Source organism: Hemiscyllium ocellatum, chromosome 14 (assembly GCF_020745735.1).
Source record: "Hemiscyllium ocellatum isolate sHemOce1 chromosome 14, sHemOce1.pat.X.cur, whole genome shotgun sequence".
Lineage (NCBI taxonomy): Eukaryota > Metazoa > Chordata > Chondrichthyes > Orectolobiformes > Hemiscylliidae > Hemiscyllium > Hemiscyllium ocellatum.
Genome location: NC_083414.1, coordinates 15,998,177 through 16,021,406, shown reverse-complemented (window position 1 = coordinate 16,021,406; position 23,230 = coordinate 15,998,177). Strand labels below are relative to the sequence as shown.

General features: G+C 44.0%; 1 protein-coding gene across 3 annotated transcripts in view; it reads right to left on the bottom strand.

Annotated features, from left to right (window-relative positions):
• The window catches only part of sema3fb (sema domain, immunoglobulin domain (Ig), short basic domain, secreted, (semaphorin) 3Fb), a 252,503-nt gene that overhangs the window by 28,325 nt on the left and 200,948 nt on the right, over nt 1-23,230 (bottom strand). For all 3 annotated transcript variants that reach the window (XM_060835403.1, XM_060835405.1, XM_060835404.1), the window contains 2 exons: nt 21,176-21,312; nt 17,785-17,899 (listed from right to left, as the gene is read on the bottom strand). In XM_060835403.1, the coding sequence (XP_060691386.1) occupies nt 17,785-17,899; nt 21,176-21,312 (252 nt within the window). The remainder of the gene's footprint in view (nt 1-17,784; nt 17,900-21,175; nt 21,313-23,230) is intronic.

Sequence of the window (23,230 nt, the reverse complement as noted above, 5' to 3'; positions counted from 1 at the left end):
AAGTTCTATTTTCTGATTTCCAGCATCTGCAGTTCTTTGAGGTTTTGTTTACATCAAGATCATCTCACTCTCTCTTTTATGCTTTCGATAAGCAGCGAGAGTTTTGCCGGACAGTGACCAATTGATCATCACAACTGATTGTTAATTGCCTTGCTAATGCCAAAATTCATCTTATTAATTGTCAGCCTCCCATTTTACCAAACTTGACAAACTTCCTAGACATTAGCAAACTTGACCAGAGCAGGTACCTGGCAACCTCAGCTTGCTGCTTGCTCCAAGCGATCGCCATGTTGAACATTGGGCACCAATATCTCAAGGCTCACTCAATGGGCACTGGCCACATGCATGCTATGTCCGTAGACATTAACATCTGATTAACGCCAGCCACCCAATACTCTCATGCCACATCTCCGATTCACTTACAGGTCACTTCTGCACTTCAATGCTGCACCTTGGTTTACTGGAGGTTACCATTGTAATGCTGCAGCAAGGACAGTGTGTGCTCACCCTGGAATGGACCAGGCTGCATTGCAGGGCTCTTCACTCATCATCATACCACTCCCTCACTCTACACCAACCTGGATGCACACAGTATTCCTGCACTGCCTTCCTTACCATTTTGCAGTTTGTGGTCACAGCCAGAGAGCTCATTTTACTGCTGATAATAAAAGCAAAAAACTGTGGATGCTGAAAGCCGCAAATAAAACTAGTCAGTGATGAAGAAAATCAGCAGGACTGGCAGCATCTGTGGAGAGAGAGAAGCACAGTTGATGTTTCTGAAGAAGTCTTATTGGAGTTGAAGTGTTATCTCTCTCTCTCTCTCTCTCCCCACTGATGCTGCCAAATCTTGCTGAGTTTCTGCTGTCATTTCAAATGCAGATGTTGACTAATTTCTTTTTGCAGTTGTCATCAACTCTAAAGGATTGCTTTTGCGGCATTTATCTGAAAGCTGCTTTAGTCACGGTGTTGTGGGGAATGTTGCGGGATATTACGTCTCACTGTCATTTCCAGCAAGGTTGGTTCCTAATTCATCGGTATCAAAGAAGAGGCTAAATTAGTGGCGCCTCACCCTGAGCTTTCAATTGTGCAGAATGCAATCTCGTGCATCTTTTATAAAACTGATAGACAGCCCCTGTATGTACAATAACACCAGAGTACGGCGTTTTGACTTACTACAAAAACATCATTGCCTTGAGTGCTCTGCCTGAAGGCAGGTCCTTGGCTCATTGTCTGCTCCTTCTCCATCCTGAGCTGTTGTCCTGGGTGTGTTTGTGAGTGGTGGCTTTCCCATTGCCTTCCTTATCTCAGGAGCAGGGCTCAGAGACAGCTCCCAAGTCTGCCTCAGCCAGAATGGGAATCAAGTTAACATTATTCTGAACCACCAGCTAACCGGCCTACATTATAAATACATAAACTGTGTAGGAAGAACAAAAGCTTGAGAAATATCTCTATGTACATGTTTTTTAATATAAATATTTGGGAATTGTAAAGCATATTTGATGAATTCTGTTTAGATTTGCCATATGTGAAGTACAAATGTATAAATGGTCACAATGGTATAATTCTGTGTTAAAACCTTATTGTCTGGGCTCAGTCTAGCTTACTCCAATGTCCTGAAATCCTGTCTGTCTTCAGGCTACTACAGCTCTAAGGAAAATTGATTTGGGCAAACTCAAACCATCTCCTAATGGGCATCACTCCACATACACAGAATTGTTCTGCATCAGCTGGCATGAGGTTCCCTTGAGGATCGTTGGCAAGTGGAAAGTCTCATGCTGATGATATCCGGAGCTTGCGACAAATTGGGCAGCGTAGAAGCAACATGAACATAGGATATATTTGACGCAGATCGGATCTATCTGTGTCAGATCAGATCCAATCTGTGTCAGATCACATCCAGTTACATTGGATTCTAAAACCCAGGATCAAATGCGGAAAAATACATTGAAAGCCACGCAACACTCCAGACCCGTCAACCAGACAAAATGCCTTTCAGCACACAGAAAAAGTTGCAACTTATTTGGTCAGTGAAGCTCATGATTTAAAAACCGATACAAGGAGTTCACCCAAAACAATGCCCTTTCCCTTGACGAGACTGTGCATAGGTGGGAGTACATTTGCCTCAAAGTCAGAAAACCACCTGTGACTTCAAATCCCATTCCAAAGAGGCTTTGGTACAGAAAGGGGCTGACACGGTAGTGTAGGACTGACAGGATGCTGCACTGTCTGCTGCAGAATCTTTCATAAGTGGCTAAACCCAATCATACGGCTGCTATTACATTCCTGTTTATAGGACCTTGCTCTACACAAATTAGCTGCCATTTTCTTTTTCCAGAGTAATGACTACATTTCATTGGTTGTAAAGCACTTTGTGACATCATAATATTATAAGAATCTGGGAATACAAGTAGGCCATTCAGCCCATCCCACCTGCTCTACCGTTCAATCAGGTCATGGTTGATCTGATAAACCCTCAATCTACTTTTCTATCTCACCCACAAAACCTTGCTTCACTTAATGATTAAAAATCTATCTCAGAATTAAATATATTCAGTGACCCAGTCTCGATGGCCCTCTGCAGTAAAAAAAATGAGATTCACCATTCTCTGACAGAAAATATTCTCTCTTATGTTGGTTTTAAATGGGTGACTCTTTGCTCTGGGGTTATGCCCTCTTGTCCTCGACTCTTCCATGAAGAGAAACAACATCACAGATTTCCTACAGTGTAGAAACAGGCCATTTGGCCCAACAAGTCCACACTGACCCTCCAAAGAGTAATCCTCTCAGACCCATTCTCCTATTCTATTTAGCCCTGACTAATACACCTATCCTGCGCATTCCTGAATACTATGGGCAAATTAGCATGGCTAATTCCCCTCACCTGAATATCGTTGGAGAAATTCAGAGCACCAGAGGAAACCCATTCAGACATTGGGAGAATGTGCAAACTCCACACAGGCAGTCGCCCAGGACTGGAATCAAACCCAGGTCCCTGGCTCTGTGAGGCAGCAGGGCTAACCACAAACCACTGTGCCACCCACCTACGCTGTCACATTGCCTAAGAATATTATATGTTTCAATAAGGTCTCTCATTCTGCCAAACCTCAGCTAGTACAAGCCCAATCTACTCAATCTCTCCACATAAGAAAATCCTGAGGATGGAAAGGAAGTAACTTTTGTTTGAGACAGCCATATCCTTACAACAGTATATTATAACATTACTTTTATAGGAAGGTTATCTTTCACCTGGAATGTGCTCAGAAGAGCTGTTGACAGGAATGGAGGGTTTGAGTTATAGGGAGCAGCTGGATAAGCTGGGACTTTTTACACTGTTGAGAGGTGATCTTACAGTGGTTTGTAAAATAATGAGGGGTATAGATAAGGTGAATGGCAGGTATCTTTTCCCTAGGATGGAGATTTCAAGACTAAGGGGTTTATTTGAGAGAAGAAAGATTTAAAAAAGATATGAGGGGCGTTGTTTTTACACAGAGAATGGTTCATTGTGGAATGAACCTCCAGAGGAAGTGGTGGATGTTTAAAAGACATTTAGATAAGTACACGAATAGGAAATGTTTGATAGGATATGGGTCAAGTGCAGGCAGGTGGGACTAATTTAGTTTGGGATTATGGTTGGCATGGGCTGGTTGGACTGAAGGGTCTGTTTCAGTGCTGTGTGACTCTATGACTCTATAACATTGATTAATTCTCTTTGCATCACTCTTCTGCATAGATTGGCGCCTCCAACCCCATCCATCCCCACCCCTTTTCAACACCTCTTGGTAAATAACAGTTCTGCAGGACCAGTGCAATACAAGTATTCTAAACTGGTCGCCATTTCAGGAATCAATGTTGGGCTGCTGCAGAATTGGACACTCCAGCCAGAAAACTGGCTGCAGTAGGTTGCCTGAAAATCACAAAACAATCTCTACTTTGACGTCATTCCCCAGGCAAACCATCCTTTTATGGGGCTTTACTTCTCATTTGGGCTTGAAACCATCAGAACTGACAAAAACAAAATTCCTTTCGAACAATGATTTTTGTCATTTGCGGTGTGGTCTAGCCTATCACTGCAGGACTGATTTATACTCGAAAGCAAGACTTTGTTGTTAACACTGGGTTTCAGGGATATTTTTACAGGTGCCTGTCGTGGACATAGATCAGCTTATTTCCCATGATCTTTACCCTCCCTTCCAGATAACCCTTCTCATTATGACTGGAAGTTTACTATTAAACTTCGATTTTGGACTCAATGCTTCCTTCAAATGAAAAGCACATTTCCCCATTGTAGGGTCTGTCTGATAAACAACATAAATCTTTTCTAATAGACGTTGCTTTTAATATTGTCTCCCCCGCAGTTAGGTATTCCTCATTTCTGGAATATCTCTCAGGGTTCGGAATGTGTCCAGAATGTATACTGCCAGGAGTTGACAGTGTTCCTGTTTTCCCCAATAGAAGAACAACCCTCCAGATTAACAATAGCCCACATGTGGAATTCTGACTGTCTGGCTGTGACCCAGTGAGGACACCGTTGCCTCAGAGTGAGAAGGTCAAGAGGTCAATTCGTAGCCCGAAGACATGAGTGCAAATCCAATGTTAGCACTCCAGTGCAGTACCAAGGGAGGTCTGCACTGTTAGAGGTGCCATCGTTTGGATCAAGTTAGTGTCCAGCATCAGCCTCCAACCCTCCCACCCCGCCCTTCAGGTGAATGTAAAAAATTCCATGTGACTAATCCAAAGAGAAGTGAGGGACGTCTTCCCAGTATTCTGGCCGGTAGTGATTGCAACTGGGGTCAGTTGGATCTCATTGAGTATGTATTCCCTGATTGGGGCTTCTCAGCCAATCGGAGAGCCCTGGCTGACAGATGTAAACAGGAGTTCCGATGTTAACAACATTATTTTAGCTTGGTGTTTTCACCAAACCTTGCACCGACACATACACACACACACACACACACACACACACACACACACAGCCCACACACACGCACATACCTCACACACACATACATACACACTCACACACACACATACACACACGCACACACATACACTCGCACACACACATCCCACACACACACACCCCCACACACATACATTCACACTCACACACACACACCCACCCCACACACACACATACATACACATTCACACACACACACACCCCACACACACACATACACACCCCACACACACATACATACACACTCAGACACACACACACACACTCCACATACACACATACACACTCACACACACACACACCCCACACACATGCACACACACTCACACACACACATACACACATACATACACATTCACACGCACACTCATACACACACCCACACACACATACACGCACCCACACACACACCCACCACACACACCCACACCCAACTCCCACCCCACAAAAACACACACACACACGCGCACACACACACCCACACACATACACACACACTCATACACAGACCCACACACACACGTACACACATACACATTCTCACACACATACTCACACACACATTTACGCACCCACACACGCGCATACACACACCCCACACACACATACATACACACTCACATACACTCATACATACACCCACACACATACACATACACCCACACATACACACACACTCTCACACACACATACACACACACTAACACCCACATACGCGCACACACACACACCCAACTCCCACCCCACAAACACACACACACAAATATGGGTGCTGGGGAATATAAGGACTACTGTTTCAGGTAGGGGAAACTAAAAAATAACAGGAAAAAAATATAACCAGAAGACTCGAATATCCTCAGTTCAGAAAAAAAAATTATATATATAAACAGGAGTCTCAGGGATTCTCCTCTCTCGAGAGCCTGGCTCTAGAACTAGCTGGTCAGAGTCCATTACACGTGCAAATACAGAGAGATGTGGAGATGGGGTACCATAGAATCCCTACAGTTTGGAAACTGGCCCTTCAACCCAACAGGTCCACACCAACCGTCCGAAGAGTATCCCACCCAGACCCATTTCCCTACCCTATTACCCATCTCTGTCTAATGCCCCGAGCCTACACATCCCTGAACACTATGGACAATTTAGCATGGCCAGTTCACCTAACCTGCATGCCTTTGGATTGTGGGAGGAAACTGGAGCACCCAAAGGAAACCCAGACAGATCCGGGACGAATGTGCAAACTCCACACAGACAGTTGCCCGAGGCTAGAATCGAACCCAGGTCCTTGGCGCTGTGAGGCAGCAGTGCTAACTGCTGAGCCACCGTGCTGCCCCAATGGAGTTATTTCATGCCCGATATTTATTTCACAACCAATATCAGGAGCATCCAGTTAGAAATACACAGTTGTTTGTGGGACTTTGCTGTGTACAAATGTGCTGCCAATGTGGCCTTGATTGCACTTTAGAAGCACTTCACTGGCTGTAACAATGCTCTGGGATGACCTGAGTGGAAGTCTTCCTTTCATCTTCCTGCACATATTTCTAACAGACCAAAATCTTTCCTAAATCACTGCCACTTCATAAATTGCTAATGAGCCCCTACGATCTCTCAATCACTTCCACTGCTTGATTCAAGCTCAATGTTTAAACATAAAACTCTCTCAACAATGAAACATTCTCCAATTATCACACTTCACAATGGTGTGTGGTAATTGCAGTCAATCCACTAACCCGTTAGTTTTCACATAGTTTAGAAGTTGAATCATTTTGGTACAAAAATACAGGTTTTGTGAAGTGGTTCTAATGTTTACTGTTTAGTCTCTGCAGCGAATGAGCAATTAAATGAGCTGTGAGACACAAATCTGCAAATTGCTTCATTTTTATCTGCAGTTTGTACAAATCCTGATCCAAACGAACATTTCTTGGCCAAGCAGTCGAGCGGTTACCAGGTCCCAACAATGTAATCAGTACGTGCTTATTTTCCAGTCATAAATCAGTACTCACCTTTGGCATGGCCAAGTAACATGTAGAGACGCAACATGTAAAGTGAGAAGCAAAATTCCCCAACTGCACACATTTATGGACTCGTTCTATTCAATCATGTCTAAAGCAAAATGACACAGGGGTTTGTTCTTTATCTGAATATCTTCTGTCACTGCTTCCCATTGTGAGTTTGAACTGTTCTTATTCTAAGTGTCAAACTATTAAACTAGACAGAAGAGAAAATGACAGCTTTTGGGGGCTTGAAAGAATGTTTTTCAGCAGAAGTTTATTTTTTCATGTCACGATGAAGGCCTGTTGAAATGCGTTGTAATAGGTTTTCAAGGAGTGCCAGTCCAGGCAAGTTACCTCAGTAACAAGAAGGTTCTGGCATCCATCCTACAGTTACAGCTAGGAGGGGATGGTAGCTATCAACTACAACATCACTGGCCCCAAAGGGGATGGTTTGCACTCCATCTACTCACTAGTACAAATAGGAAGTAAAGTTCAATAAAAGACATAACTTGCATTGTTATAGCGCCCTTCGCAGTCTCCGGATTGTTCCCAGAAGGTTTTGCAACCATTGAAGAACTTTCAAGGTGCCGTTGCAAGGCAGGGAATATGGCAATCAGTTAGCATGCAAAGATTTTGTACATCTAACTTCATTGGTCAGTCCTTTGAGCATAGCAGTAAGGAGGTCATGTTGTGGCTGTACATTGGTTAGGACACTTTTGGAACACTGTGTGCAATTCTGGTCTCCCTGCTATAGGAAAGATGTTGTTAAAGCTGTCTGGAAAAGGTTTACAAAAATGTTGCCAGGGTTGGAAGGCTTGAGCTATAGGGAGAGGCTGAATCGGCTGCGGCTATTTACCCTGGAGCGTTGGAAGCTGAGGGGGAACCTTATAGAGGGGTTTATAAAATCATGAGGGGCATGAAAGGGGTGAATAGCCAAAGGTCTTTTCCCAGAATAGGAGAGTCCAAAACCTGAGGGCATAAGTTTAAAGTGAGAGGGGAAGATTTAAAAGGGACCTAAGGGGCAACTTTTTCACACAGAAGGTGGTGTGTGTATGGAATGAGTTGCCAGAGGAAGTGGTGGAGGCTGATACCATTACAACATTTAAAAGGGATCTGGATGGGTATATGAATAGGGAGGGTTTAGAGGGATATGGACCAAATGCTAACAAATGGGACTCGATTAATTTAGGATATCTGGTCAGTAAGTACCATTTGGACTGAAGGGTCTGTTTCTGTGCTGTACATCTCTCTGGCCATCCCACAAACAGCAATACAACAATGATCAAATACAATTCCTTGACGTTGGTTGAAGGCCATATATTGTCCAGGATCCCCACCACCATCCCCTTCCCTCCCCCCATCATTTCTTTCAAAGTAACATCCTGCTAAGACAAGAAATCTGTCAAAATGATCCAGGAACAGAGATTGTGACTATCTGCAGGACACTCACGGGCTTCAGATCATTCCAGTTATTCAGTGATTCTTGTGAGTGTGCCTTAGGGAAGAATGCTATTGGGCTGTGGAGCTGTTTTATTGCTTCAGTCTGCAGTGCCTGTTCACTGTTTCAATGTGAACACAATGACTGCAACTTAAACACTTTTCAGCTTTGGGGTGGGGTTCCAAAATTGCACAGGGCTCTCTTGACTGTTAATCATTGGAACTGACACTATTATCACTTATAACGAAATTAAATGGAATAAATGTGATCGTTAAAATAATAGGAAATGGGATTTCACAGCTGTGTATTCAATACTAATACTACAGAGCAGAATTCAAAAGCAGTCTTCTTTGGCAGAATGTGAGAATACTGCTTTTAAGACATTGGCACCACACAACTACTGAAGGGTTTCTGACAAAACTACACTCAACATTTGAAATCTCATTAGATGTAGCTTCACATCATCTTTTGTCCAGCTTTCTCAATGAACAAAGGCATTCCAGATAAATAATTCATTTTTGCCTGAAATTTCAACTCCAAATATTCCACATCCTGGTTTTTGTTGAAGTAACCCGACTGGGTTCTATATGGACAAGGACTGAAAACTGTTTCAGAGCAAGCTGACAAATATTTATTAAGCAATAGTGGAAGAGCAGGAATTCATGAAAACCTTCATCACTCAGGTCCATATGACTATTACTTCAGTATTCCAGAATTATTGCACTAAAGAATGGGACTGATGCAATTGAATAGCAAATCCTTCACAGTATTTAGATTAGATTTACAGTGTGGAAACAGGCCCTTCGGCCCAACAAGTCCACACCGACCCGCCGAAGCGCAACCCACCCATACCCCTACATTTACCCCTTACCTAACACTAGGGGCAATTTAGCATGGCCAATTCACCTGACCCGCACATCTTTGTGACTGTGGGAGGAAACCGGAGCACCCGGAGGAAACCCACGCAGACACGGGGAGAACGTGCAAACTCCACACAGTCAGTCGCCTGAGTCGGGAATTGAACCCGGGTCTACAGGCGCTGTGAGGCAGCAGTGCTAACCACTGTGCCACCGTGCCGCCCGGAGGGGAATTGCCTAAATAAGCTTTTCATTTTGTAAGCTCAAGGCGAACATTGAGTTTTGTACAGTCAGGTATAATATGGGTCAATTGTGACTTTCAACCGCAATCTGAAGTGTGCCGACTGTCATCATGGTGTTACCAATCTTGAAACCATTACCGACCTGGTAATACAGATGCATTATTACTTTCTTTGTGCAGGGACTGAATTAATGCTTTCATGACAGTTCATTCTGTTGACACTGATAACCAGAAGGTGCTGTCCAATATGTTCCTATAGCCTCACTTACTGTATTATACTTCTAATGTTTGTAAATGAGTTCGGGAAGATTTCTCCAGTATGATGGAAAGAAAGAACTTCTTACACAGGAGAATCTGATCTCTTTAGTTTGAGCATTGCAATCCACAAATCAGGGCTTCCCAGAACTAAGATGGGGACACCAGGTGGGGTTAGTTCCTACGAGTGACATTCACCAACAATCTGTCCTGGACCATCCATGTTGATGCAAATGTCAAGAAGGCACAATGGTGCCACTTCTTCCTCAGGAGGCTAGGGAAATTCAGCATATTCACCAGGACTCTCACTAACATTTATAGATGTGCCATAGAAAGCCTGGATACATCTTGGCTTGGTGTGGCAACTGCTCTGCCCAGGATTGTAAGAAACTCCAGCGGGTTGTTAACACATTCAAGACCATCATGCAAGCCCAACTTTCATCTATTGACACCTCTACACTTCACAATGCCACAGTAAGGCAGCCAACATTATCAAAGACCCCTCTGGTTATAATCTCATCCAAACTCTCGTGTCTGGCATAACATACAAAAACCTAAACACACATACCAACAGGTTGAAGAACAGCTGCTTCTCTGCTGTTACAAGACGTCTGAATGAAAATCCCAAATTTCAAATCTAATGTCGACCTTTCATTTTGTGCACCTTCTCTGCAGCTGTAACTTTGTATTCCTCACTCGATTCTATCACCCTACCATCTTGGATAGAGTCATAGAGATGTACAGCACGGACACAGACCCTTCGGTCCAACCCATCCATGCCGACCAGATATCCCAACCCAATCTAGTCTTACCTGAGAGCAACCGACCCATATCCCTCCAAACCCTTTCTATTCATATACCCATCTGGTACTGTACACAAAACACAACGTTTCACTGTACCTGTGTTCACATGACAATAATAAATTAAATCAAATCAAAAACTCCGCTGGAGATTTTCAGCACTGTGTGAAGAAGGCCTGTTGAAAGCAACTCCAGATGAACCTGCTGAAGTTGGACTATGTGAATGCATTACCCTTCCGGCTTAAGTGCTACAATGAGATCTCCACGGGGGATCAGCACAGTTGAGAGCCAGTGGCCACTGTGTGTGGAAAATCAGAGGCATGTAGTTGCACCCTACATTCTCCGTGGCACCGTGCTACTCATTCTCCTCCAAAACTAAATATTATCATTCATTTTATGAATGATGACAGCAGCGAAGCAAACAGAACCACCACCTGGAGTGCTGACTGCATTGCCAATGTTTAACTGAAGCATTCGAGTGCATCAGGGAACACAATTCCTACTATTATTTTCCAATCTTCCTTTCTTCCCCCCCCCCCCCTTTACAATTAAATATGCCACAGGGTAATTCTTTGCAGCCAGGTAGGATTAGCATTTTGTTTTGTCAATATAATGAAGCCTTTATTCGACCTCACGCCCACGAACAGAGCATGCTCCTGTTCAGCACTGATTGCCACGGGGCTTTCTAATTACTAGCCGTCCCTCTCATTGATCCAAGCTGGGCATCCCCGATGGACAACGGCATTGAGCAGGGAGCTGGGGGGGGGCGGTGGTGGGAAGGGATAAGAAGTGGGAGCAGAGGATAGTAACCTGTCTGAGTGACAAAGGGGGAAGGGGTGAGGCCAATGGGCAAACACAGATCCTGTTTGACCCAGCCACGCTTCGAAAACAAAACAAAATCAAGTGCTTCCTGTCAGTACTGAAGGCTAATGAGATCCCTCAGGGAGGGCGCACGTTGGTGAATGCAAACTATATTGGGCTGACTGAGATCTCCTGAAGCCATGGCATTGCGAGCACAGCATACGCATCACTCTTCAAACTCCTTGCTGAGTCTGGCACCCAGCCCAGACAAAGTAATGATTTTTTTTTAAAGCAGGCACACAGCATACAAACGATGGTATCCGGTCACTAAATGCTCCTCAGGGTAAGGTCACATACTCTTTCGCACTTGTGGGGAGGGGGGATTCTGATCCTCTGCTCCCACTTCAGTTTCATTGAATGATAGTGCAGTGTTTTAGTCGCTGATAAATTGCCAAGAGTCAGATTTATTCAAAAGCCTTAAGAATTCTGCGGGGGGGGTGGTTTAAAGGGACATTTTGACTCTTGCTGGGAGGTTGAGATGACTCTCGGAATGACTGCAAATTCCCTCCTACTGACTTTTTAATGTCATTAATTCTGTCAAGCTGCATATGGCCTGGAACAACACCACGGTTAACACCGTGTGACTCAATCCCCTCCCTGACAGCCAGCAAGTGGGTCTGACTTCATCTCTGCTTTCCCCGAGGTCCCAATTTGAAAAGGAGGTAGGGAAGTTTCTGCCGATCCAGTGAACTGTTTATACCTTAAGTCAGCCCAAGTCCTTCCCCACCCAAGTCGGAAGCTTTCTAGCATCACTTTGTAATGTTAGGAGTACAGCAGCAAAGTGTGCAATGTAATGATGACCGGAAAACACCTTAGGATGATGTTTGGGACAAATAATAATGCATTGATAAGAGCCCCATCGAGGATAAACAAGGAGGTTTTGCAGCAACCGGTTGTTAAAGACATGTAGGACGTAGAACAGAAATAGACCTTTTCATCCATCAGATCTGATCCACCTTTAATTGATCTGAAAACCCTCAACTCCAACTCCACTGTTCTGCTTTTTCCCTAAAATCCTCAATTCCCATATTGGTTAAAATTCTGCCAATCTCGGCCTTGGATATACTTAATGTTCCAGCCTTGAACAGCTTTCTGTGGGAAAGAATTCCACAGATTCACCAACTTCTGAGGGAAGAAATTCCTCCTTATCCCTGTTTTAAATGGGCAACCTCCGCTTCTGAAATTATGCTCTCTAGTCCAAAGGGGTCCTAAACTGGTTATTACATTCCAGATGTGATCTAACTTGTGCCTTGTATAATTTTAGTGAGACCTCCCTGCTTTTATACTCAGAAACCACCCACCTCAATATCCCAAAAAAAAATGAAGCTGATGGGGACTAGATCGGGTTGGGATATCCGGTCAGCATGAACGGGTTGGACCGAAGGGTCTGTTTCCATGCTGTACATCTCTCTGACTCTATGACCAGTGTTGCAGTAACCGGTTGGACCGAAGGGTCTGTTTCCGTGCTGTACATCTCTCTGACTCTATGACCAGTGTTGCAGTGACCAGATGTATCATGGGAAAACCAGAAGAAGAAGAAGAATGAGGGAGAGATTTGATTACATATGTAAAGATATCTTGCTGCAAATGTTTAACAACCTTAGTGTGCCTGTACCTGAAGAACCATTTGTACAGTTTGCATTCCTTATGTAAGGAATGATATACTTGCCCTAAACATCGTGGAATGCAAGTTTGCTTTGGATGTTGGGATTGTCCAGTGTGGAGAGTGTAAGAGGGATAGGTCTGTGTTCCGGAAAGATTTGAATAATATAAAGTGGTCTCATTTTAACTTACAAAAATCTTACAGGATGGTACCCCTTTAGCTGGTGGGTCTGAAACAAGGGGGCATAACCTCTGGGTAATGGACAGGCTATTTAAGAGTGAGGTGAGGGGATGTTTCTCCACTCAGAGGATTATGAAACATGGGAATTACCTCCTCCAGAGAGCTTTGGAAGTTTAGCCATTGAACAAGGTCAAATTTGATAGATTTCTGACATTGGTGACATCAAGAGATATGGAGACTGTGTGGGAAAGATGATTAGCCATGATCTGATTGAAAGGCAGACCAGGCTCAATGGGTTGAAATGCCTACCCCTGCTCTTATCTTCCCAAGACAGTGATGTTAGAGAAATATTGGGAGCGATACCAAGAATTCATCTGCTCTTTTTCAAACAACACCATGAAAACCTTGGTTCAAGATCTCACCTGCAGGACAGCACCTCTGACAGTGTAGCACTCCATCAATACTGAACCGGTGCTTTGGCTCAAAAAAAACATTGTGCTCAAAACTCTCTGATGTGTACTTAAATCTGCAACTGCCTGAATCATGGGTGCAAGTCCTACCACTGAGTCAGATGTAGGGAGCTGCCAAGCTCACCTTCCACTCTGAAGACGAAGCTAGCTCCTCCACAGGAGTCACTGCAGGAAGAAAGCTCATTCAAAACCTGTTCCAATACCCTCCAAACCATGTTCTCAGTGAAAATGGAGTGACAGAGCCACCTTTGCTGACAGTTCCCACACAATGTTGTGCCTTTAAATTCAGGCAGAACCTCACAACAGCATTACAGGGCTCAATAGCCGCGGTTTCTGACAAGTCTCATTTAATGTAAGCTAAATCTATCACCTGGGCAGATTAAACAATCCAGTCAAACATTTGGCTCTCGCTGTTACAGTTTAGCTGTCCCGTTGGCTTCCACTGAGAATGATTAAAACCAGATTGGGAATAGAACGTGAAACATGCTCTGGATGAACACACTGCATAAACTTATGCCGAGTATATGTTAATAGACTCCTAACCTGTAAAGTCCCTGAGCTGAGATAAATCTCAAGGCTTTTATTGTCGCACAGTTCTTCCCCACCTTTCAAACTATACGTGACCTCAGTATTGTATTGGTGCATGAATTCATAAAAAAAAATATAATTCATTAAGATCCTGCTGCATCTTCTGCAGGTATCTTTCAACATAATCTGATCAAATTTGATAGCACAAAGAACTGATTTCATTAAAAGTGACTTGATAGCAAATCCTGTGGTCGTTTACAGACATAATGTTTTTGAAAAAAAGCACATCTTGTGAAAGCTTATTGTCTTGTACACAGCAGGACAGTTCTCAAGACCACCAATAGTTTACCCCCGGAATTGGTATTCTTGCGAATTGTCCTGATGAGTGCAAGATAAGATGTTTTGACTCAGGTTCTGTGCTAGGTAAAAAACAAGAACTGCAGATGCTGCAAACCAGATTCTGGATTAGTGGTGCTGGAAAAGCACAGCAGTTCAGGCAGCATTCAAGGAGCAGTAAAATCAATGTTTCGGGCAAAGGCCTTTCATCAGGAGTAGAGGCAGAGTGCCTGAAGGGTGGAGAGATAAATGAGGGGAGGGTGGGGGTGGGGAGAAAGTAGCATAGAGTACAATAGGTGAGTGGGGGAGGGGATGAAGGTGATAGATCAGGGAGGAGGGTGGAGTGGATAGGTGGAAAGAAGATAGGCAGGTAGGGCAAGTCAGGGGGACAATAGTGAGCTGGAAGTTTGGAACTGGGGTGAGGTGTGGGAAGGGGAAATGAGGAAACTGTTGAAGTCCACTCTGATGCCCTGGGGTTGAAGTGTTCTGAGGCAGGAGATAAGGTGTTCTTCCTCCAGGCGTCGGATGATGAGGGAGCGGTGGTGAAGGAGGCCCAGGACCTCCATGTCCTCGGCAGAGTGGGAGGGGGAGTTGAAATGTTGGGCCACAGGGCGGTGTGGTTGATTGATGCGGGTGTCCCAGAGATGTTCCCTAAAGCGCTCTGCTAGGAGGCGTCCAGTCTCCCCAATGTAGAGGAGACCGCATCGGGAGCAATGGATACAATAAATGATATTGGTGGATGTGCAGGTAAAACTTTGATGGATGTGGAAGGCTCATTTATGGCCTTGGATGGAGGTGAGGGAGGAGGCAGCTAACAATCCGCATCTATGAACACCAACTAGCCATGAAACAACACAACCAGCTGTCCTTAGTAGCCACACACGCAGATGACAAGCAACATGAGTTCGACTGGGACAACATTACTATTATAGGACAAGCCAAACAGAGAACAGCCAGGGAATTCCTAGAGGCATGGCACTCATCCACAGATTCAATCAATAAGCACATCGACCTGGACCCAATATACTGGCCACTGCAACGACAGCTGGAACTGACAACCAGCAGAGACAAACCACTATAAATGCCGGAGGAAACCTCACAGAAGCGCTTCACAGGAGGCTCCCAAGCACTGAGGATGTCGCCTGGACAGGGGTCGAAACGTCTTCTGCAACACAAATTCCCAGCTCGGCGAACAGAACCACAACAATGAGCATCCAAGCTACAAATCTTTTCACAGACTTTGATCAGAGTGCTTACCACACCATGGTACACATACATTCCACAGAATTGCCGGAGGTGGCTCTGTCTCTCTGATTTGCTGGGGTAATGAGTTCCAGATTTTGTACAGATGGAATAATCTCAGCAAGGATTTTCTGTGAGGTATTTTACATCCTCTTCCTTCCTCTTTTTTTTAGATCTCCTCACATTACACAGCATTCTCCCAGTGGAGCCTCTGCAAATGCTGCTCTGTTCTGGGGAAGGCAAGTCGTCTTTTTTTGTTTTAATCAGATCTGCTAACATTTCCACTGCCTCTGGGATGTTTTTGGACTAAGTTTTTGAGTCCTCAGGCAGCAGAGCAGGCTGTGCTCAGTAAGCAGAGAAATTTAGAGGAATTCTCCCAGGGTATTAGATTATTCCAAGTCAATTCCTCGAATTAAAGTCCATCAGGGCAGCACTAAATTCAGAATACTTGGATATTCTGATTTCCTCTTTCACCATTGGAATACGAACCCAGTTCCCTTTGATAGTTGGTCTGTGATTAAAAGCCTAATGTGGGAAGCACTGTGTTCCTTCTGCAGAACAATCGGAAGTCTGTTTATAGAGAAAGTGTTTATGATTTTGCCATACAGGAGACACCTCAACCAACTCCCTCTCCTAACTCTTGCAAGATATTGCAACCCAATATCACAGAATTGTTATCGTGCAGTAGGAGGCTGTTCGATCCATCATGTCTATGCTGGTTCACTGACTGAGCAATTTGCGATAAGATTAGATTCCCTACAGTGTGGAAACAGCCACTGGGCCCAACAAGTCCACACCGACCCTCTGAAGAGTAACCCATCCCTCTACATTTACCTCTGACTAATGCACCTAACACTATGGGCAATTGAGCAAGGCCAATTCACCTGACCTGCACATCTTCGGATTGTGGGAGGAAACTGGAGCAGCCGGAGGAAATCCATGCAGAAACAGGGGGAATGTCCATACAGACAGTCACCCGAGGTGGGAATCAAACTCAGGTTCCTAGTACTACGAGGCAGCAGTGCTAACCACTGAGCTACTGTGCCACCCCGGTGACAAAATTCTTCTGCCTTTTTCTCCCATGATCCCTGTACCCCTCCCTTTCTAGATAACATCTGGACTCCCCCTTGAATGCCTCAATTGAGTCTGCCTCCACCCTGCTCTCAGGCAGCGCAATCCCAACCTTAACCTCCCACTGCGTGAAAATGTCTTTCCACAAACGAAGCCGTTGTATTTTTTGCCAATTAATTTAAATCTGCACTGTATCATCCCAATCCTTTTCATGAGTTGGAATAGTTTCTCTCTACTGACTCAATCCAGGCCCCTCCAGATTTTCAATCCATCTATCAAATCTCTTGCAGACATCTCTCCAAGGAAACAAAGTCCAATATCTCCAATCTATCTTTGTAGCTGACGTTCTTCATCCCTGCATCCATTCTCATTAATCTTTTGTGCTGTCTCCAGTGGCTTCACATCCTTCCTGAAGGGTGGTGCCCAGAACTGCAATACTCCAGCTGAGGCCAAACATGTGTCTAATGCAAGTTCAACATAACTTTGCCCCGTAGTCTGCTCCCCTATTAATAAAGCCGAGGACACTGCATGATTTATTAATCTCGCTGTCAACCTGATCAATGCCTAATGCATATCCACACCCTGGTCCCTCTGCTTTTGCTTATGTCCATGACAAAGAAAATATGAAGAAGCAGAGTACTTATTGTGCAGTATATCATTCTGTCATGATACTCTATAATGAGCAAACATTAATATCATAGCCCCCTTCTCCAAAACTATCAGGTTTTTAAGGTGAGGGAGCTGTGGGGAGGTTGGTTTATAAATTCTAATTTAACGCACCATGACAGATCCCCAATACTCCCAACAGGCCCAACAAAATAAGCCAGAATTAAATGAAAGTATAGAATCAAAGTAGCAACAACAGCTTACATTTGTATAGGGACCTCAATGTAGGAAGATGCATTACAAAATCCCCTAATCTAAGACTGGTAATTGGGATTACTTACGGAGCTCATCAAAGTGTGTCTCAATTCCATCAGGACCTGGCACTGAGCAGATGAGGCGAGCTTTCAGGAAGGTGCTCCATTTATTGACAAGGCAACAATGGCCACCGTCATCATTCTGTAAAAGAAACAGTCACAAAGGAATTGATCAAAAGAAGGACAACTCCACCTACTATCCTGGTAGTTGCATATTGCGACGTGAATAAGATTGTTGCTTAGTTTTGGCAGTCATAGAGTCATAGAGATGGACAGCATAGAAACAGAACCGTTGGTCCAACCCGTCCATGCTGCTACCAGATATCCCAACCCAATCTAGTCCCATCTGCCAACAACCAGCCCATATCCCTTCAGACCCTTCCTATTCATATACTCATATAAATGCCTCTTAAATCTTGCAATTGTACCAGCCTCCACCACTTCCTCTGGCAGCTCATTCCATACACGTATCACCCTCTGTGGAAAAACGTTGCCCCTGAGGTCTCTTTTATATCTTACCCCCCTCACCCTAAACCTAAGCCCTCTAGTTCTGGACTCCCCAACCCCAGGGAAAAGACTTTGTCTATTTACCCTATCCAGGCCCCTCGTAATTTTGTAAACCTCTGTAAGGTCACCCCTCAGCCTCCGACACTCCAGGGAAAACAGCCCCAGCCTGTTCAGCTTCTCCCTGTAGCTCAGATCATCCAACCTGGCAACATCCTTGTAAATCTTTTCTGAACCCTTTCAAGTTTGGCAACATCTTACCGATAGAAAGGAGACCAGAATTGCACGCAATATTCCAACAGTGGCCTAACCAATGTCCTGTACAGCCGCAACATGACCTCCCAACTCCTGTACTCAGTACCCTGACCAATAAAGGAAAGCATACCAAACACCTTCTTCACTATTGTATCTACCTGCGACTCCACTTTGAAGGAGCTATGAACCTCAATCTCTATTAATTAATCTACAACAGACCCAGACATGAAGTGAGGAGATTTCACTTTAGAACCTACCAATCCAAAGATGCCTGTCCCTCCTAAACATGTGATCCTGATCACATGTCAGGCCTCTCACTGGCACATCAGGGATTCCTTCAATATCAAACATGCTTTAATTTATTAGTCAAACACCGCGCACAGCTCCACTTATTGATATAATGTATCCCTCCAATAATGAGGTCATCTTGTGCTACACAATATTGAATAGTCAGGGTTGTGATGACTTGTAACACTTCAGCAACCTCCATTAGAAAGAGAACTACAGCTGCTGAACCTGGGCTAAATTTAAACAGCATTGACACTGTTTTATACAACCATGAGAAGAACAAGCAGAAGTAGGCCATTAACCTCTCAAACCTGTACCACCATTCATCAAGATCATGGCTGATCTGACTGTGATGTTAATTCCACTTTCTTATCTACTCCCCCCTCCAACCATACTCTTTGACTCCCTTGACAATCAAGATTAAATCTAACTCAACTGTAAAAACATTCAATGACCCAGCCTCCACAGGGGAAGAGAATTCCACAGACTAACAGTTCGCAGAGAAAAACAATCCTCCTCATTGCTGTCTTAATTTGATTCTGCCAAGTTCTCTCAGGATCTTATGTGTCTCATTGAATTTACCTCTCATTCTTTCAACTCCAGTGGATACAGGCCCAACCTTTCCTCATTAGATAACCTCTTCACATCAGGAATCAGTCATGTGCACTGTCACTGAACTGCAATTTTTGCAAGTTATCATTCCCAAACTGTACACAATGCTCCAGATTGGTCTCACCAACACACTACACGCTGCAGCAAATCTTCCCTCCCTTTCACAGCAAACCAAACCTTCAACACTATTCCCCTTGCAAAACATAATAATACCATTGGTTTTCCTAATCTTTTGTATAGCATTTACGGTGGTTGTTCCTCTGAAGTTGAGACTTCCAACAGTCCTGTCTTTACAAAATTTGAAAGTGTTTCAAGTTGCTCTCCTGCCCACTTTGATATTTTACTATAAATTCTGTGTCCTATGATCCTGCCCCACTCGCTACCTGATGAAGGAGTGGTGCTCTGAAAGGTTGTACTTCCAAATAAACCTGTTGGACTTGAACCTGGTGTTGTGTGATTTTTAATTTTGTCCATTATACAGTCAGTGGGAAACCTCTGCATAATAAGGCAGAAAGAGTGTCGCCTTATTTCAAAAGAAAGGCCAAATTGTTGGGTCCTAAATGCCAATGTGTGAGACAATTAAAAAAGGACACTGATAGCCCAAGGCTTTATCTTAATTCATCAGGTGAATACAAACATAGGTACAGTATCAATCGCTGAACATCAACATATCCTGTCATGATTTCAGTAACATGGTAGCTAACATTATCTGTTATTATGGTCTGAGTAAAAGTCAGGAAGCCAGATGAATTATTAAAGTAATGTTTCCTCAATTCTTTCTGTTCCAGTTCTGTGACTCCTCAGTGAGATCTGTGGCAGCATTAGTCAGGGTGGAAGGATCCTTTGAGAGTGGGAGGGAGGGGAGGACCATTGAGAGCAGAGGTTTGTTAAAGGGGCACCGCATCTGAATACCTCAACTGGATGTCACAGCAGCCATTGTTTACTCATTTCAGCTTGAGTTTCCCTGTTTGGGAAGCCCTGCGTTCAAACAAAACTTCATTGACCTTTTCAGGATTGATCCAACAGGTCCCAATGCCTCTCTTCAAAAAAGGCCAGGGGAGTCCTTCCTGGTGTACTGGCTAATATGTACCTGTCAGTACAGATGATGGATAATGATGTGGAGGTGCCAGTGTTGGACTGGGGCAGATAAGGTTAGATGTCACACGATACCAGGTTATAATTTAACAGGTTTATTTGAAATCACAAGTTTTCTGAGTGCTGCTCCTTCTTCACCTTAGGAAGGAGCAGCACTCTGAAAGTTTGAGATTTCAAATAAATCTGTTGGAATGTAAGCTGGTGTCATGTGACTTTCCATGGTTGTATAACACATTGTAGGACGTGGTGCATAACCTCTGGGATATATTTGCACACAATACCATTAATAAACATGTGCCAGTGTTTTGAAAAGAAACTCGATGATTGTGAAGTGCTTTGGGATGTCCTGGAGGGAAAGGGGAGGGGGGATCTAAGTAAATGTAAGTACTTTATTTTCTTTCCTGTTACAGTCAGATATTTTTATTAGCTGTCTCAACAGATTGATAAAAGAACGAATAAGATGGATTTAGAAATAGGATTTTGTGTTTTTAAGGGAGGAATGATTCAAATTTTCTTTTCATCAATGTTCGCTTTTATAGTTTATACGTCAGTAGATTTTGATTTTTTATGTTGGAATATTTGATATGGGAGCTGTTATTCCAGCGGATGGGGAGAATGTTGCAGAATCTCCAACCCTGTAGCCACTGGGTGAAAACTGACATACCAGGCAGATCCGTCCTATCCTCGAGTGAATGGCTGAACTTCCACTGTCGCTTGATTTCTCCCGGAAAAAGAAGTAAAGCTTATCATCGTTACGTTCACCGCTGTCTGGGATTAACTGAGCGTGGACAAACGCTGGATCTGAAACCAAATCGAAAATAGATGCACAGTGAATGATGGTTCAATGAAAGGCTTAGATTTATATAGCACTCTTTGCAAGCACCAGATTCCTCAAAACACTCCATGGGGGACGTCACAGAATTGTTAAAGTACAGAAGGAGGCCATTTAGACCTTCCTGCCTGGACTGTACTAGTTCCAGTCTCCATGTCCCTGCACACTGTTTTTATCCAAATACCCATCCAACATCCTCTTGAATTCAATTGAAGCTGCCTGCACCTCATTTCCAGGCAGTATGATCTCTACCTGACCTACTCATTGAGTGAAAAAGCTTTTTTCTGACATCACTTCATTTGCACATCACTTTAAATTTATGTCCTCATCCGTCCAGTACCAGTAAAATACAGTCACTATTACAATGTAGGAAACATGGCAGCCAATTCACACTCAGCTAACTCCTACAGATTATGTGTTCCTTCATGATATAAATTGCTGGATAAATATTGACCACCACACTGGCGATCTCTTCCCCACTGTTCTTTGAAGTAATAGCTTTTATTTATTCACTTCTGGGACCTGGGCATCGATGGCTGTCCAGCATTTTGTACAGCCTTCCCTTCAGAAGATGGGGGTGAGCAGCCTTCTTGAATCACAGAAAACTACATGCTGTAGGTTGACCCCGATTGTTGATAGGGAGGGAGCTGCAGGATTTTGACCCAATGGTGAAGGAACGGCCATATTTTTCCAAGGCAGAATAGTGAAGGACTTGGAGGGGAATTTGTAGGTGGTGTTCTCATGTATCTGCTGCCCTTGCTCTTCTAGATGGAAGTGGTTGTGGGTTTGGAAGGTGCTGTCTGAGGATCTTTGGTAAATTTCTGCAGTGAATCTTCTTAGATAGTACACACTGCTGCTACTGAGTGTTGGTGGTGGAGGGAGTGGATGCTTGTGGACATGGTGCCAATCAAGCGGGCTGCTTTGTCCTGGATGGTGTCAAGCTTCTTGGGTGCTGTTGGAGCTGCACCCATCCATGCATGTGGGGAGTATTCCAAAGCACTCCTGAATTGTGCCTTGAAGATGTTAAACAGGTTTTGGCGAGTCAGGAGGTGAATTCACAACCTCTGATCTGCTCTTGTAGCCACTGTGTTTATATGGCAAGTCTAGTTGAGTGTCCGGTCAATGGTAACCCCTTGAATGTTAATAATGGGGTTTCAGTGATGGTTACACTATTGAATGTCTATGGGATCTGGTATCTTTCAAACCCACCCAAGGAGTGAGGTCTGAATTTATCAACTGAATTCAGACTATGACTGTGCAGCACTCTCTCAGTGCTAAACTGGAGAGTCAGCTATGATTCTTGGTCTCAGCCCCTGGAGTGGGATTTGAACTGGGTACATTTTAACTCTGAGGTGAGAGGGTTACCAGTTAGGTCAGTGCGGACCATATGCATTTCACAACTTATTTCACTCCCACAGTGGCACACTAGCCATAACTCAGATGTTGAAGGTCAGGGTAGCAATATTCATTTCCAAACCAATTGATTGCCCACTCCAGAATCTCAAGCACAAAAGCTGGACTAACAATCTAGTGGAATGCCACACTGTCTGCGGTGCTGGGTTACAGGTGCATCTACTCATTATCATCTTGTTGCTTGAGGGACCTGACTATCACAGACTGACTGCTGCGCACTGTGTTCCTGTAATGGCAATGCTTCAGTAATGGCTTCATTGCCCGGTCAAGGGCTTTAGCATATCCAAAACCCATAAAGGATATAACAATAATATAGTATATTGTGGTTCTGTTCGCCGAGCTGGGAATTTGTGTTGCAGACGTTTTGTCCCCTGTCTAGGTGACATCCTCCGTGCTTGGGAGCCTCCTGTGAAGCGCTTCTGTGATGTTTCCTCCGGCATTTATAGTGGTTTGTCTCTGCCACTTCCGGTTGTC